We start from the raw sequence: 17479 nt of genomic DNA on the forward strand, positions 1-17479 counted from the left end.
TGTTCAATGGACTGTTGGCTGAGATCCCCTGGGATGCTCTCTTTAAAAACAAAAATGCTGAAGAGAGCTGGTTACTCTTCAAGGATGCCTTCCTAAGAGCGCAAGAACTCTCTGTCCCACTGAACAAGAAAGCGGGCAGAGGAGGGAGAATGCTGGCGTGGCTCAGTAAGGACCTGCTGAGGGTGAAGAAAGGTGTGTACAAACTCTGGAAACAAGGACGTGCCACCTGGGAAGAATACAGGGATGTTGTCTGGACTTGCAGATGTGGGATCAGGAAAGCCAAGGCGCAGGTAGAACTGAACTTGGCGAGGGACGTGAAGAACAACAGGAAGACTTTCTATAGGTACATTAGCCAGAAGAGACAGGCCAAAGCGAGTGTACCTCCTTTGGTAAACATAAAAGGAGAACTGGTTTCAACGGACGAAGAGAAGGCCGAGGTACTGAATGAGTTCTTTGCCTCGGTCTTCACTGGCAGCCAGGACTCCAGTACTCCTTCCGTCCCTGAGCCCTGCATCCCTACACCTCTGGGTGGGGACTGGGGTGGTAAATCCCCCCCCGCTGTGAGGACAGAGCAGGTCCGAGACCGCCTCATGAGACTGAATGTGTACAAGTCTATGGGGCCGGATGGCGTGCATCCCAGGGTTCTGAAGGAGCTGGCTGAGGTGGTTGCCGAGCCGCTCTCCATCATATTTGAGAAGTCGTGGCTGTCTGGTGTGGTCCCGGATGACTGGAGGAAGGGTCACGTCACTCCCATTTACAAGAAAGGGAGCAAGGAGGACCCCGGGAACTACAGGCCGGTGAGTCTCACCTCTGTGCCTGGGAAGATCATGGAACAGATAATCCTGGATGACATGCTTGATCACATGAGGAAAGGGTGTGTGATCCGTGGCAGCCAGCACGGCTTCACCAGGGGAAGGTCATGCTTGACCAATCTGGTGGCCTTTTATGATGGAGTGACGGCATTGGTGGACAAGGGAAAGGCGACTGATGTCATTTACCTGGATTTGAGCAAGGCCTTTGACATGGTCCCCCACCACATCCTTCTCTCCAAACTGGAGGGATGTGGATTTGATGGGTGGACCACTCGATGGATAAGAAACTGGTTGAAAGGCCGCAGACAGAGAGTGGTCATCAATGGCTCTATGTCCAGGTGGAGGCTGGTAACGAGCGGCGTCCACCAGGGATCTGTCTTGGGACCGGTGCTCTTTAACATCTTTATCAATGACATCGATGACGGAATTGAGTGCACCCTCAGCAAGTTTGCTGACGACACCAAGCTGAGTGGTGTGGTAGACACGGTTGAAGGACGGGATGCCATTCAGAGGGACCTCGAGAGGCTAGAAAGGTGGGCCCGGGTGAACCTGATGAGGTTCAACACGGCAAAGTGCAGAGTTTTGCACTTGGGCCGGAGGAATCCCAAGCATCCCTACAGACTGGAAGGAGAGGTCCTTGAGAGCAGCCCTGTGGAGAAGGACCTGGGGGTCTTGGTAGATGAAAAACTTAACATGAGCCAGCAGTGTGCCCTTGTGGCTCGGAAGGCAAATGGGATCCTGGGCTCCATCAGAAGAGGGGTGGCCAGCAGGGACAGAGAGGTGATTGTTCCCCTCTACTCTGCTCTTGTGAGGCCCCATCTGGAATACTGCGTCCAGGTCTGGAGCCCCCAGTACAAGAAAGACAGGGAGCTGTTGGAGAGGGTCCAGAGGAGGGCCACAAAGATGATCAGGGGACTGGAGCACCTCCCCTATGAGGACAGGCTGAGGGAGCTGGGCTTGTTCAGCCTGGAGAAAAGAAGGCTGCGGGGTGACCTCATTGCAGCCTTTCAGTACCTAAAGGGAGCCTACAAAGAGGAGGGGAATCATCTCTTTGAAAGGGTGAGTGACAGCAGGACAAGGGGAAATGGTTTTAAGCTGAGGGAAGGGAGATTTAGGTTGGACGTCAGGGGGAAATTCTTTACAGAGAGAGTGGTGAGGTACTGGAACAGGCTGCCCAGGGAGGTTGTGGATGCCCCGTCCCTGGAGGTGTTCAAAGCCAGATTGGATGGGGCCCTGGGCAGTCTGGTCTAGCATTAGGTGGAATGGTTGGTGGCCCTGCATGTGGCAGGGGGGTTGGAGATTCATGATCCTTGAGGTCCCTTCCAACCCTGCCAATTCTGTGATTCTGTGATTCTGTGGAGGCAGAGTGCCCACGCTCATGCTCCGCCCCGTGGCGTGTCATGGTTCCGAGGGCGAGTGGGCAGCATTGTGATGTCAGCATGCTCGAGCTGTGAGTTCAGAGGGGTGGTCCCACCTCTGCCATTGCGGTCGTGACCGGCGTTTAGCGATGGTTGTCGACAGCTCTCTCTTTGTCCCCGTAACCCTTGTCCTTCTCCATGGCCTCCTGTTCCTGGTGGCCAGAGTCTTCCTGCTCACCGTGATCCAATGCCTGCAGGTAGGGGAGATTTGAGGGTGGGGGTGACTTCTGGCTGGGGGACTTGGGGCTGGGGGAGTCGGGAGCAGTTCTGCGGGACCACCCAGGAGTGTGACTGAGTCATGTCCATGTGTCCGCAGGCCGCCAGACAGCACCTGTGGAGGAGAAAATGGTGGCAGCGAGCAGCGGCACCGGAGCCAGGTAGGTCCTCTGACAGTCAGGCCGTGCCCCAGACTTGCCCGGGAGCATCCATCCCCAGGCCGGGCTGAGCCTCAGGGAGCAGCCGAGCCCTGGCCCAGAACCTGGTGCAATATATCCTGGCCAGATGGGCCCAGGGCACGGACGTCCAAACTTTTTGGCTTGTCTGGGCTGCATTGCATGAGTAGGAATTGTCTTGGGCTGCCTATACATGAGTTGCCCTGAAAGTAATGCCTCCTATTTATTTCCATGGAAACTACTGATGTGCGGAATCAAACTCTATAGCCCACGTGAGGTTATAAAGCAGCTATGTTTATTACAGCGCCGGGTGCGAGGGCGTATCTCCTTCTAACTCGCACACCGAGAAGAGCAGTGGTTACATACTTATTAAAGACATAACACATACATATTCTTTACAGTCCAAGGAAATGGGCCGTCATTCTGAGAAATTACAACTTGTGGTCTCACCTCCTAGAGCATGCGCCCTAAAAATGTGGTGGTTGTTGGATGAAAGCTAACAGTCTTCTATTAAAAAAGGACGTGCCTGGCCCAGAGCATCTCTGGAGACCCTGTCCCGCTGTGGCTCATGGACCTTCCCTGTTTTACAGGTGCCGAGAGTCAGTTGGCTGGGCACAGGAGCCCCCAGTGCGAGCCACGGTGCCCCTGCAGTGAGGCTGACCAGGAGCTCCAGCAGCTGGTTCTGTCAGGGTTGCCTGAGCGCAGGCCTGTGCTGGGTTCTGGCTTCCTGCAGGCGGCCTGGAGGGACCTGGAGGAGCTGGCGGAGTGGAACAGCCTGTCATGCCAGTACTGCAGCTCCCCTGAGGTCCAGAGCTGTCCCGGGAAAGGCAAGGTCGAGTCCTTGAACGTGCCCAGCACAGTCTGCTCCCCTGGAGCTGCATGGAGCGCTGAAACCCACGCAGACCTCAAGATGCATGTGGCCCGGAAAAGCCTGGAAGTGCAACTGGGGAGCCTGCCCCAAAAGCTCTTGCTCTCCCAGCAGCAGGCTTGGGGAAAACAATGCCGCCGCATCCTGCCCAAGCTTATCAAGCCAGGGCAGACCCAGCCTCTGCTGCGGCGAAGCCTGTGCCCCTCGCTGCAGGCCAAGGCTGACTGCATCACAGACAACATTCTCAAGAAGCAAGAGATAAGAAAGTGGGGCGAACCCAACCCTACGGAGCTCTCCATGTACCGGCTGGTGCCATGTCCCCCTGGTCTTCTGCTTCCCCGGAATGTGGGTCTAACCGGGAAGGTCATCCGGCGGAAAGCTCATTTCCAGGGCCAGGCTGAGCAGCAGGGGCATCCCAGGAAGGAGCAGCAGTGCCGCCCCAAGGAGTCGGCAAAGATTCCTTTGCCTCCGAGCCACAAGCAAGAACGTCCCACGGCTACCGCAGCGCTTCCTAGCCCTGCCAGCACATCGCTGCGAAAGGACGTCAGCTGTCAAACGGACTCTACAGGCCTGCGTGTGACTGACATCAAAGCCAGCAGCCAGCGCCGCAGGGCAGCACTTGCCACCATCTCCAAGCTGCAGCTCAGTCAGGCCACTTTTGGGGAGCTCTCCATGCACACGGCCAGAAAATGCCTGGAGGTAAAGCTTAAGTGCTTCCCTGTGGCAGTGCGGAAGTCCATGCAGCAACAGCGTGAGGCTCTCCTCACCCACCCAGCTGGCAAAAGGGCAGTAAGATCCCAGCTGGCTCGCAGATACTTCCACAGCCCTCCAGCTCTGTTCCTGAATGAGGAGAAGCGCGAGGGCCTGGAGCTGCACATCCGCTCCATGAAGCTGGAGCGCCTTGGGAACCGCCTCATCTCAGGCAGTCCAGCTGTGTCCCAGGAGGAAGAATCTGCCAGCACATATGTGACTGCACCATCCGAGGCACCTTGGGCTGAGGCAGGCCCCAAAAGAGATGAGAAGTGCCCTAGCAGAGGCGAGAGCACCTGGAGTGCCAGAGCGGAATGCAACGGCTTTCAGCCTGTCAGGCGAACATTCCGTGGAGTGCAACAGACCACCACCACCTACCGCAGCTCACTGTTAAATGCCTGCGGTGACCCTGACTGCGACCCTGTGGCTGCACCAACTAGCAAGACGGTCTGGGGGAAGATATTCCCGATTCCTGCAACGCTGCGGATCTCTGTCTCTAAGCACGTCCACCTTGCCTGCAAGGGGAGAATCAGAGAATGATAGAGTCAGTCATCTGTGGCCAAACTCAAGCAAGGAAATTGAAAGTCACGCCAGCCCCTACATTCTGTCAGCATGTTTGGGCGTTTATAACCAGAGGAGCATGGACTCAAGTCAAGCTCAGGTCTATGTCCCCCTCTAGAGTTGACAGGAGAGAGGAGCACCTCTCACAGAGACTGCTAACACCAGAGTCTATGGCAGAAGCCCAGTCTGGCAAGAACCATCAGTTCAAGCTACTCAGACTGGTTCACTGGGCGATTTACTCTTAATATTTGGCAGATCTACCCAGCCCGATAGGTATTAACAGGCACTGAAACTTATTTTCCCATCACTACCACCTAACTCGCAAGTTTTAGCCACTACCTTACAGTTATCTCAAGCACAAGCAACAGCTTAGCAGTGTCTCCAAGGAGATGCACTTGTCATGGAAAAGCTAAAGGCAACAAGGCACAGAAGCTCGGGAAGCTCTAAGAATAGAGCAAACGTGCCAAGACTGTCAAGACAGCTTTGCAAGGCACATACGAGAGGAAGGGCTGGGCTCAGTGGCACGCTTTCTGTACAAAAAGCCTATTTTTCCCCCTAAATAAATACAAAAATACCTACTTGTGCCAAAGAGCTTTTTTCTATGGGGGCCTCCCTGGGGATTGAGGGGGGAGATGGGCTCAGGAGTACCAGGGAAGGTGTGCTGTCCCACAGGAGGACGTGCAGATGAGGATAAGCCCCGGCAAGTTGGCTGGAGCTTCTCCTTCCCCCTGGCCTGCCCCCTGGATTGCCGAGGATCGCCGCTTCGGAGCTGGTTCAGCCAGAAGCGCAGCGACTGATCGCGAGGTACAAGGGGGTTTCGGTCGGTTCCCTCACTCAGGGATCCCCGAGAGAGCAGAGTAGCCGGGTAGCTCTCGGCCGGGCAGTTCTCGCGAGAGCGGACGTCGCGGCGGGGCCGTTGCCAGGGCAACGGCGGGAGATTTAAACGGGCGCAAACCCGGAAGAAGCCCTTGATTGCCGAGGATCGCCGCTTCGGAGCTGGTCCTGCCAGAAGCGCAGCGACTGATCGCGAGGTACAAGGGGGTTTCGGTCGGTTCCCTCACTCAGGGATCCCCGAGAGAGCAGAGTAGCCGGGTAGCTCTCGGCCGGGCAGTTCTCGCGAGAGCGGACGTCGCGGCGGGGCCGTTGCCAGGGCAACGGCGGGAGATTTAAACGGGCGCAAACCCGGAAGAAGCCCTTGATTGCCGAGGATCGCCGCTTCGGAGCTGGTCCTGCCAGAAGCGCAGCGACTGATCGCGAGGTACAAGGGGGTTTCGGTCGGTTCCCTCACTCAGGGATCCCCGAGAGAGCAGAGTAGCCGGGTAGCTCTCGGCCGGGCAGTTTTCGCGAGAGCGGACGTCGCGGCGGGGGCGTTGCCATGGCAACGGTTCCGCACCCACCCCTTCTTGCTTTAACAAGCCTCGGGGAGGGCAGCGACGCGTCGCTGCCCACCAGAGAAGGTGTGTGGGAAACACCTGGGCTTATCTGTCGAGGAGAATCAGTAAGCCACTCCTGCACGGAACTCCCCAGCAAGGGCGGTTTTCATTGCCAGGTTGAGTGTTAAGTGCGGGGGCTCCTGTTAACGACCCGGCAACGGTGCGGGGGTAGTGCCAGCACTACCGGCAGCAGGGCGGGCCTGATCAGGCACACCCCGTTAAGGCTATCTAATAGTGTTGGTGTGCCTGCTGGTTTTCAATGCCTGCACCCCGGAGGAAGGCTAATAGCACAAGAATTGTGGAGTCCCAGGCGGAAGTCCCATGCTCCCGCAGAAAGAAGACTGCGGCCATAAAGAGTGTGGAGACTCAGACTGAGGCCCCAACGTGAGATGCTAGTACACAGGTCGCTGGCTGTCATGAGTGCCAGAGCCTGGCCTTTGCAGTGCTGGGTGATGACAGTGGTAAATGTATAAGATGTGACCAACTGCATGACTTACTCAGCCTTGTGGTTGACCTGAAAGAGGAGGTAGAGAGGCTGAGGACCATAAAAGAGTGTGAGAAGGAGATTGACTGGTGGTGCCAGTCCCTATCGGCCCCGAGATCTGGGCGCATAACTGAGGCATCATGTGGAGCACGTCACCCCCCCCTGCCTCGTAAACAGGTGGGAGAGGGGAAGCGGCATGTGGGTGCGGGGAGCCGGCGGGCTGACGGTGCTGCAGTGAGCCTCCTGTCCTCTCCTCCTCCTAAGAACAATTCAAGAAAGGGGGAGGAGTGGAAACATATACCGGCTCGACAAAGTAGGCGTCCCCCATCCCGACCATCCTCGGCTCCCCAGGTGCCTCTGAGTAATAGGTTTGAGGCCCTGGAACTCGAGGGAGAGGTGAGTGGGGATGTAGGGGGAGGTCAACCTGTGAGGTTGCCTCGGGAAAAGCACTTGGCCCCACGCCTCAAGACTGCCTCTGCCCGGAAGGACAGAAGGGTGGTTGTTGTAGGAGACTCCCTGCTGAGAGGAACGGAAGGTCCTATATGTCGGCCTGACCCTACCCGCAGGGAGGTCTGCTGCCTCCCTGGGGCACGGGTCAGAGACATTTCTAGGAGACTTCCTGGTCTGATTCGCCCTTCCGATTATTACCCGTTATTGATAATCCAGGCTGGCAGTGACAAAGTTGCAGAGAGGAGTCTCAGAGCTATCAAGAAAGACTTCAGGGGACTGGGGTGGGTAGTTGAGGGAGCGGGTGTGCAGGTGGTGTTTTCTTCCATACCTTCAGTGGCAGGGCGGGATACCGAGAGATACCAAAAAACACACCTCATAAATAAATGGCTCAAAAGTTGGTGCAAATCCAGGGATTTTGGTTTTTTTGACCATGGGGAAACTTACTCAGCACCTGGCATGATGGCAGCAAATGAAAGTAGTCTGTCTCTGAGGGGGAGGAGGATCTTAGCTGAGGAACTAGCAGGACTCATTGACAGGTCTTTAAACTAGGTATGAAGGGGGAAGGGAGCAAAATCAGGGATGTCGAGCTTGAGCGAGTCATTCCAGGGCTCGTACCGAACCTGCTGGGCGACGACAGTCAAGTACGAAGGGATGGACTGGGGCAGGGGGGTGTTGGGGATGCTGCTGTTCTAGGGGAACCTAGACCATCTATAAAGGCGGTGCGACGGAAAGCCGAGCTGAAGTGCCTTTATACTAATGCACGCAGCCTGGGAAACAAGCAGGATGAGTTGGAAACCGTGATGTGCTTAGAAAATTACGACCTTGTTGCTATCACGGAAACGTGGTGGGATGATTCCCATAACTGGAATACCACCATTGAGGGCTATCGGCTCTTTAGAAGAGATAGGCTAGGTAGGAAGGGTGGGGGAGTAGCCCTCTATGTCCAAGAGTGGATAGACTGTGAGGAGCTTCCTCTGAGAAACAGTCATGATCAGGTTGAGAGCCTGTGGGTTAGAATTAGGAATGGGTCTAACAAAGGCCAGCTGGTGATAGGAGTATGCTATAGGCCACCTGATCAAGGGGAGACTGTTGACGAGGCTTTCTTGCTTCAGATGCAGGAGGCTTCGTGCTCACGGGCTCTTGTCCTGATGGGGGACTTCAACCATCCGGATATCTCCTGGATAGATCACACGGCGAGTTGCAAGAGGTCCAGGAGGCTCTTGGAATGTGTTGATGATAACTTTCTGGTCCAGGTGTTGGACAGACCGACCAGAGGTGAAGCGCTGCTGGACCTGCTGCTCACCAATGTGGAGGATATAATTAATGGTGTTAAGGTTGGAGGCAGCCTGGGTTGCAGTGACCACGCTCTGGTTGAGCTTGTGATCTCGAGAACTGTGGGCCTGGTGAAGAGTGGCATCAGGACCCTGAACTTTGGGAGAGCAAACTTTAAGTTGTTCAATGGACTGTTGGCTGAGATCCCCTGGGATGCTCTCTTTAAAAACAAAAATGCTGAAGAGAGCTGGTTACTCTTCAAGGATGCCTTCCTAAGAGCGCAAGAACTCTCTGTCCCACTGAACAAGAAAGCGGGCAGAGGAGGGAGAATGCTGGCGTGGCTCAGTAAGGACCTGCTGAGGGTGAAGAAAGGTGTGTACAAACTCTGGAAACAAGGACGTGCCACCTGGGAAGAATACAGGGATGTTGTCTGGACTTGCAGATGTGGGATCAGGAAAGCCAAGGCGCAGGTAGAACTGAACTTGGCGAGGGACGTGAAGAACAACAGGAAGACTTTCTATAGGTACATTAGCCAGAAGAGACAGGCCAAAGCGAGTGTACCTCCTTTGGTAAACATAAAAGGAGAACTGGTTTCAACGGACGAAGAGAAGGCCGAGGTACTGAATGAGTTCTTTGCCTCGGTCTTCACTGGCAGCCAGGACTCCAGTACTCCTTCCGTCCCTGAGCCCTGCATCCCTACACCTCTGGGTGGGGACTGGGGTGGTAAATCCCCCCCCGCTGTGAGGACAGAGCAGGTCCGAGACCGCCTCATGAGACTGAATGTGTACAAGTCTATGGGGCCGGATGGCGTGCATCCCAGGGTTCTGAAGGAGCTGGCTGAGGTGGTTGCCGAGCCACTCTCCATCATATTTGAGAAGTCGTGGCTGTCTGGTGTGGTCCCGGATGACTGGAGGAAGGGTCACGTCACTCCCATTTACAAGAAAGGGAGCAAGGAGGACCCCGGGAACTACAGGCCGGTGAGTCTCACCTCTGTGCCTGGGAAGATCATGGAACAGATAATCCTGGATGACATGCTTGATCACATGAGGAAAGGGTGTGTGATCCGTGGCAGCCAGCACGGCTTCACCAGGGGAAGGTCATGCTTGACCAATCTGGTGGCCTTTTATGATGGAGTGACGGCATTGGTGGACAAGGGAAAGGCGACTGATGTCATTTACCTGGATTTGAGCAAGGCCTTTGACATGGTCCCCCACCACATCCTTCTCTCCAAACTGGAGGGATGTGGATTTGATGGGTGGACCACTCGATGGATAAGAAACTGGTTGAAAGGCCGCAGACAGAGAGTGGTCATCAATGGCTCTATGTCCAGGTGGAGGCTGGTAACGAGCGGCGTCCACCAGGGATCTGTCTTGGGACCGGTGCTCTTTAACATCTTTATCAATGACATCGATGACGGAATTGAGTGCACCCTCAGCAAGTTTGCTGACGACACCAAGCTGAGTGGTGTGGTAGACACGGTTGAAGGACGGGATGCCATTCAGAGGGACCTCGAGAGGCTAGAAAGGTGGGCCCGGGTGAACCTGATGAGGTTCAACACGGCAAAGTGCAGAGTTTTGCACTTGGGCCGGAGGAATCCCAAGCATCCCTACAGACTGGAAGGAGAGGTCCTTGAGAGCAGCCCTGTGGAGAAGGACCTGGGGGTCTTGGTAGATGAAAAACTTAACATGAGCCAGCAGTGTGCCCTTGTGGCTCGGAAGGCAAATGGGATCCTGGGCTCCATCAGAAGAGGGGTGGCCAGCAGGGACAGAGAGGTGATTGTTCCCCTCTACTCTGCTCTTGTGAGGCCCCATCTGGAATACTGCGTCCAGGTCTGGAGCCCCCAGTACAAGAAAGACAGGGAGCTGTTGGAGAGGGTCCAGAGGAGGGCCACAAAGATGATCAGGGGACTGGAGCACCTCCCCTATGAGGACAGGCTGAGGGAGCTGGGCTTGTTCAGCCTGGAGAAAAGAAGGCTGCGGGGTGACCTCATTGCAGCCTTTCAGTACCTAAAGGGAGCCTACAAAGAGGAGGGGAATCATCTCTTTGAAAGGGTGAGTGACAGCAGGACAAGGGGAAATGGTTTTAAGCTGAGGGAAGGGAGATTTAGGTTGGACGTCAGGGGGAAATTCTTTACAGAGAGAGTGGTGAGGTACTGGAACAGGCTGCCCAGGGAGGTTGTGGATGCCCCGTCCCTGGAGGTGTTCAAAGCCAGATTGGATGGGGCCCTGGGCAGTCTGGTCTAGCATTAGGTGGAATGGTTGGTGGCCCTGCATGTGGCAGGGGGGTTGGAGATTCATGATCCTTGAGGTCCCTTCCAACCCTGCCAATTCTGTGATTCTGTGATTCTGTGGAGGCAGAGTGCCCACGCTCATGCTCCGCCCCGTGGCGTGTCATGGTTCCGAGGGCGAGTGGGCAGCATTGTGATGTCAGCATGCTCGAGCTGTGAGTTCAGAGGGGTGGTCCCACCTCTGCCATTGCGGTCGTGACCGGCGTTTAGCGATGGTTGTCGACAGCTCTCTCTTTGTCCCCGTAACCCTTGTCCTTCTCCATGGCCTCCTGTTCCTGGTGGCCAGAGTCTTCCTGCTCACCGTGATCCAATGCCTGCAGGTAGGGGAGATTTGAGGGTGGGGGTGACTTCTGGCTGGGGGACTTGGGGCTGGGGGAGTCGGGAGCAGTTCTGCGGGACCACCCAGGAGTGTGACTGAGTCATGTCCATGTGTCCGCAGGCCGCCAGACAGCACCTGTGGAGGAGAAAATGGTGGCAGCGAGCAGCGGCACCGGAGCCAGGTAGGTCCTCTGACAGTCAGGCCGTGCCCCAGACTTGCCCGGGAGCATCCATCCCCAGGCCGGGCTGAGCCTCAGGGAGCAGCCGAGCCCTGGCCCAGAACCTGGTGCAATATATCCTGGCCAGATGGGCCCAGGGCACGGACGTCCAAACTTTTTGGCTTGTCTGGGCTGCATTGCATGAGTAGGAATTGTCTTGGGCTGCCTATACATGAGTTGCCCTGAAAGTAATGCCTCCTATTTATTTCCATGGAAACTACTGATGTGCGGAATCAAACTCTATAGCCCACGTGAGGTTATAAAGCAGCTATGTTTATTACAGCGCCGGGTGCGAGGGCGTATCTCCTTCTAACTCGCACACCGAGAAGAGCAGTGGTTACATACTTATTAAAGACATAACACATACATATTCTTTACAGTCCAAGGAAATGGGCCGTCATTCTGAGAAATTACAACTTGTGGTCTCACCTCCTAGAGCATGCGCCCTAAAAATGTGGTGGTTGTTGGATGAAAGCTAACAGTCTTCTATTAAAAAAGGACGTGCCTGGCCCAGAGCATCTCTGGAGACCCTGTCCCGCTGTGGCTCATGGACCTTCCCTGTTTTACAGGTGCCGAGAGTCAGTTGGCTGGGCACAGGAGCCCCCAGTGCGAGCCACGGTGCCCCTGCAGTGAGGCTGACCAGGAGCTCCAGCAGCTGGTTCTGTCAGGGTTGCCTGAGCGCAGGCCTGTGCTGGGTTCTGGCTTCCTGCAGGCGGCCTGGAGGGACCTGGAGGAGCTGGCGGAGTGGAACAGCCTGTCATGCCAGTACTGCAGCTCCCCTGAGGTCCAGAGCTGTCCCGGGAAAGGCAAGGTCGAGTCCTTGAACGTGCCCAGCACAGTCTGCTCCCCTGGAGCTGCATGGAGCGCTGAAACCCACGCAGACCTCAAGATGCATGTGGCCCGGAAAAGCCTGGAAGTGCAACTGGGGAGCCTGCCCCAAAAGCTCTTGCTCTCCCAGCAGCAGGCTTGGGGAAAACAATGCCGCCGCATCCTGCCCAAGCTTATCAAGCCAGGGCAGACCCAGCCTCTGCTGCGGCGAAGCCTGTGCCCCTCGCTGCAGGCCAAGGCTGACTGCATCACAGACAACATTCTCAAGAAGCAAGAGATAAGAAAGTGGGGCGAACCCAACCCTACGGAGCTCTCCATGTACCGGCTGGTGCCATGTCCCCCTGGTCTTCTGCTTCCCCGGAATGTGGGTCTAACCGGGAAGGTCATCCGGCGGAAAGCTCATTTCCAGGGCCAGGCTGAGCAGCAGGGGCATCCCAGGAAGGAGCAGCAGTGCCGCCCCAAGGAGTCGGCAAAGATTCCTTTGCCTCCGAGCCACAAGCAAGAACGTCCCACGGCTACCGCAGCGCTTCCTAGCCCTGCCAGCACATCGCTGCGAAAGGACGTCAGCTGTCAAACGGACTCTACAGGCCTGCGTGTGACTGACATCAAAGCCAGCAGCCAGCGCCGCAGGGCAGCACTTGCCACCATCTCCAAGCTGCAGCTCAGTCAGGCCACTTTTGGGGAGCTCTCCATGCACACGGCCAGAAAATGCCTGGAGGTAAAGCTTAAGTGCTTCCCTGTGGCAGTGCGGAAGTCCATGCAGCAACAGCGTGAGGCTCTCCTCACCCACCCAGCTGGCAAAAGGGCAGTAAGATCCCAGCTGGCTCGCAGATACTTCCACAGCCCTCCAGCTCTGTTCCTGAATGAGGAGAAGCGCGAGGGCCTGGAGCTGCACATCCGCTCCATGAAGCTGGAGCGCCTTGGGAACCGCCTCATCTCAGGCAGTCCAGCTGTGTCCCAGGAGGAAGAATCTGCCAGCACATATGTGACTGCACCATCCGAGGCACCTTGGGCTGAGGCAGGCCCCAAAAGAGATGAGAAGTGCCCTAGCAGAGGCGAGAGCACCTGGAGTGCCAGAGCGGAATGCAACGGCTTTCAGCCTGTCAGGCGAACATTCCGTGGAGTGCAACAGACCACCACCACCTACCGCAGCTCACTGTTAAATGCCTGCGGTGACCCTGACTGCGACCCTGTGGCTGCACCAACTAGCAAGACGGTCTGGGGGAAGATATTCCCGATTCCTGCAACGCTGCGGATCTCTGTCTCTAAGCACGTCCACCTTGCCTGCAAGGGGAGAATCAGAGAATGATAGAGTCAGTCATCTGTGGCCAAACTCAAGCAAGGAAATTGAAAGTCACGCCAGCCCCTACATTCTGTCAGCATGTTTGGGCGTTTATAACCAGAGGAGCATGGACTCAAGTCAAGCTCAGGTCTATGCCCCCCTCTAGAGTTGACAGGAGAGAGGAGCACCTCTCACAGAGACTGCTAACACCAGAGTCTATGGCAGAAGCCCAGTCTGGCAAGAACCATCAGTTCAAGCTACTCAGACTGGTTCACTGGGCGATTTACTCTTAATATTTGGCAGATCTACCCAGCCCGATAGGTATTAACAGGCACTGAAACTTATTTTCCCATCACTACCACCTAACTCGCAAGTTTTAGCCACTACCTTACAGTTATCTCAAGCACAAGCAACAGCTTAGCAGTGTCTCCAAGGAGATGCACTTGTCATGGAAAAGCTAAAGGCAACAAGGCACAGAAGCTCGGGAAGCTCTAAGAATAGAGCAAACGTGCCAAGACTGTCAAGACAGCTTTGCAAGGCACATACGAGAGGAAGGGCCGGGCTCAGTGGCACGCTTTCTGTACAAAAAGCCTATTTTTCCCCCTAAATAAATACAAAAATACCTACTTGTGCCAAAGAGCTTTTTTCTATGGGGGCCTCCCTGGGGATTGAGGGGGGAGATGGGCTCAGGAGTACCAGGGAAGGTGTGCTGTCCCACAGGAGGACGTGCAGATGAGGATAAGCCCCGGCAAGTTGGCTGGAGCTTCTCCTTCCCCCTGGCCTGCCCCCTGGATTGCCGAGGATCGCCGCTTCGGAGCTGGTTCAGCCAGAAGCGCAGCGACTGATCGCGAGGTACAAGGGGGTTTCGGTCGGTTCCCTCACTCAGGGATCCCCGAGAGAGCAGAGTAGCCGGGTAGCTCTCGGCCGGGCAGTTCTCGCGAGAGCGGACGTCGCGGCGGGGCCGTTGCCAGGGCAACGGCGGGAGATTTAAACGGGCGCAAACCCGGAAGAAGCCCTTGATTGCCGAGGATCGCCGCTTCGGAGCTGGTCCTGCCAGAAGCGCAGCGACTGATCGCGAGGTACAAGGGGGTTTCGGTCGGTTCCCTCACTCAGGGATCCCCGAGAGAGCAGAGTAGCCGGGTAGCTCTCGGCCGGGCAGTTCTCGCGAGAGCGGACGTCGCGGCGGGGCCGTTGCCAGGGCAACGGCGGGAGATTTAAACGGGCGCAAACCCGGAAGAAGCCCTTGATTGCCGAGGATCGCCGCTTCGGAGCTGGTCCTGCCAGAAGCGCAGCGACTGATCGCGAGGTACAAGGGGGTTTCGGTCGGTTCCCTCACTCAGGGATCCCCGAGAGAGCAGAGTAGCCGGGTAGCTCTCGGCCGGGCAGTTTTCGCGAGAGCGGACGTCGCGGCGGGGGCGTTGCCATGGCAACGGTTCCGCACCCACCCCTTCTTGCTTTAACAAGCCTCGGGGAGGGCAGCGACGCGTCGCTGCCCACCAGAGAAGGTGTGTGGGAAACACCTGGGCTTATCTGTCGAGGAGAATCAGTAAGCCACTCCTGCACGGAACTCCCCAGCAAGGGCGGTTTTCATTGCCAGGTTGAGTGTTAAGTGCGGGGGCTCCTGTTAACGACCCGGCAACGGTGCGGGGGTAGTGCCAGCACTACCGGCAGCAGGGCGGGCCTGATCAGGCACACCCCGTTAAGGCTATCTAATAGTGTTGGTGTGCCTGCTGGTTTTCAATGCCTGCACCCCGGAGGAAGGCTAATAGCACAAGAATTGTGGAGTCCCAGGCGGAAGTCCCATGCTCCCGCAGAAAGAAGACTGCGGCCATAAAGAGTGTGGAGACTCAGACTGAGGCCCCAACGTGAGATGCTAGTACACAGGTCGCTGGCTGTCATGAGTGCCAGAGCCTGGCCTTTGCAGTGCTGGGTGATGACAGTGGTAAATGTATAAGATGTGACCAACTGCATGACTTACTCAGCCTTGTGGTTGACCTGAAAGAGGAGGTAGAGAGGCTGAGGACCATAAAAGAGTGTGAGAAGGAGATTGACTGGTGGTGCCAGTCCCTATCGGCCCCGAGATCTGGGCGCATAACTGAGGCATCATGTGGAGCACGTCACCCCCCCCTGCCTCGTAAACAGGTGGGAGAGGGGAAGCGGCATGTGGGTGCGGGGAGCCGGCGGGCTGACGGTGCTGCAGTGAGCCTCCTGTCCTCTCCTCCTCCTAAGAACAATTCAAGAAAGGGGGAGGAGTGGAAACATATACCGGCTCGACAAAGTAGGCGTCCCCCATCCCGACCATCCTCGGCTCCCCAGGTGCCTCTGAGTAATAGGTTTGAGGCCCTGGAACTCGAGGGAGAGGTGAGTGGGGATGTAGGGGGAGGTCAACCTGTGAGGTTGCCTCGGGAAAAGCACTTGGCCCCACGCCTCAAGACTGCCTCTGCCCGGAAGGACAGAAGGGTGGTTGTTGTAGGAGACTCCCTGCTGAGAGGAACGGAAGGTCCTATATGTCGGCCTGACCCTACCCGCAGGGAGGTCTGCTGCCTCCCTGGGGCACGGGTCAGAGACATTTCTAGGAGACTTCCTGGTCTGATTCGCCCTTCCGATTATTACCCGTTATTGATAATCCAGGCTGGCAGTGACAAAGTTGCAGAGAGGAGTCTCAGAGCTATCAAGAAAGACTTCAGGGGACTGGGGTGGGTAGTTGAGGGAGCGGGTGTGCAGGTGGTGTTTTCTTCCATACCTTCAGTGGCAGGGCGGGATACCGAGAGATACCAAAAAACACACCTCATAAATAAATGGCTCAAAAGTTGGTGCAAATCCAGGGATTTTGGTTTTTTTGACCATGGGGAAACTTACTCAGCACCTGGCATGATGGCAGCAAATGAAAGTAGTCTGTCTCTGAGGGGGAGGAGGATCTTAGCTGAGGAACTAGCAGGACTCATTGACAGGTCTTTAAACTAGGTATGAAGGGGGAAGGGAGCAAAATCAGGGATGTCGAGCTTGAGCGAGTCATTCCAGGGCTCGTACCGAACCTGCTGGGCGACGACAGTCAAGTACGAAGGGATGGACTGGGGCAGGGGGGTGTTGGGGATGCTGCTGTTCTAGGGGAACCTAGACCATCTATAAAGGCGGTGCGACGGAAAGCCGAGCTGAAGTGCCTTTATACTAATGCACGCAGCCTGGGAAACAAGCAGGATGAGTTGGAAACCGTGATGTGCTTAGAAAATTACGACCTTGTTGCTATCACGGAAACGTGGTGGGATGATTCCCATAACTGGAATACCACCATTGAGGGCTATCGGCTCTTTAGAAGAGATAGGCTAGGTAGGAAGGGTGGGGGAGTAGCCCTCTATGTCCAAGAGTGGATAGACTGTGAGGAGCTTCCTCTGAGAAACAGTCATGATCAGGTTGAGAGCCTGTGGGTTAGAATTAGGAATGGGTCTAACAAAGGCCAGCTGGTGATAGGAGTATGCTATAGGCCACCTGATCAAGGGGAGACTGTTGACGAGGCTTTCTTGCTTCAGATGCAGGAGGCTTCGTGCTCACGGGCTCTTGTCCTGATGGGGGACTTCAACCATCCGGATATCTCCTGGATAGATCACACGGCGAGTTGCAAGAGGTCCAGGAGGCTCTTGGAATGTGTTGATGATAACTTTCTGGTCCAGGTGTTGGACAGACCGACCAGAGGTGAAGCGCTGCTGGACCTGCTGCTCACCAATGTGGAGGATATAATTAATGGTGTTAAGGTTGGAGGCAGCCTGGGTTGCAGTGACCACGCTCTGGTTGAGCTTGTGATCTCGAGAACTGTGGGCCTGGTGAAGAGTGGCATCAGGACCCTGAACTTTGGGAGAGCAAACTTTAAGTTGTTCAATGGACTGTTGGCTGAGATCCCCTGGGATGCTCTCTTTAAAAACAAAAATGCTGAAGAGAGCTGGTTACTCTTCAAGGATGCCTTCCTAAGAGCGCAAGAACTCTCTGTCCCACTGAACAAGAAAGCGGGCAGAGGAGGGAGAATGCTGGCGTGGCTCAGTAAGGACCTGCTGAGGGTGAAGAAAGGTGTGTACAAACTCTGGAAACAAGGACGTGCCACCTGGGAAGAATAC

General features: G+C 55.9%; 2 protein-coding genes across 2 annotated transcripts; both read left to right on the forward strand.

Moving 5' to 3' along the window:
- Nucleotides 1-1750: 1750 nt before the first annotated feature.
- Nucleotides 1751-8382, forward strand: LOC149913054 (uncharacterized). Its single transcript, XM_090130683.1, has 4 exons — nucleotides 1751-2427; nucleotides 2547-2607; nucleotides 3213-6059; nucleotides 8281-8382. The coding sequence occupies exons 1-3, from the start codon at nucleotides 2320-2322 to the stop codon at nucleotides 4778-4780; spliced, it is 1737 nt and encodes a 578-aa protein (XP_089986809.1). The 5' UTR covers nucleotides 1751-2319; the 3' UTR covers nucleotides 4781-6059; nucleotides 8281-8382.
- A 1988-nt stretch (nucleotides 8383-10370) lies between these two features.
- LOC149913055 (uncharacterized) lies at nucleotides 10371-14300 on the forward strand. The gene is made up of 3 exons (XM_090130682.1): nucleotides 10371-11047; nucleotides 11167-11227; nucleotides 11833-14300. Exons 1-3 carry the CDS (start codon nucleotides 10940-10942, stop codon nucleotides 13398-13400), a joined length of 1737 nt encoding a protein of 578 aa, XP_089986808.1. The 5' UTR covers nucleotides 10371-10939; the 3' UTR covers nucleotides 13401-14300.
- The last annotated feature ends 3179 nt before the right edge of the window (nucleotides 14301-17479 follow it).

Source organism: Phasianus colchicus, chromosome Z (assembly GCF_987193195.1).
Source record: "Phasianus colchicus chromosome Z, bPhaCol1.hap1.1, whole genome shotgun sequence".
Lineage (NCBI taxonomy): Eukaryota > Metazoa > Chordata > Aves > Galliformes > Phasianidae > Phasianus > Phasianus colchicus.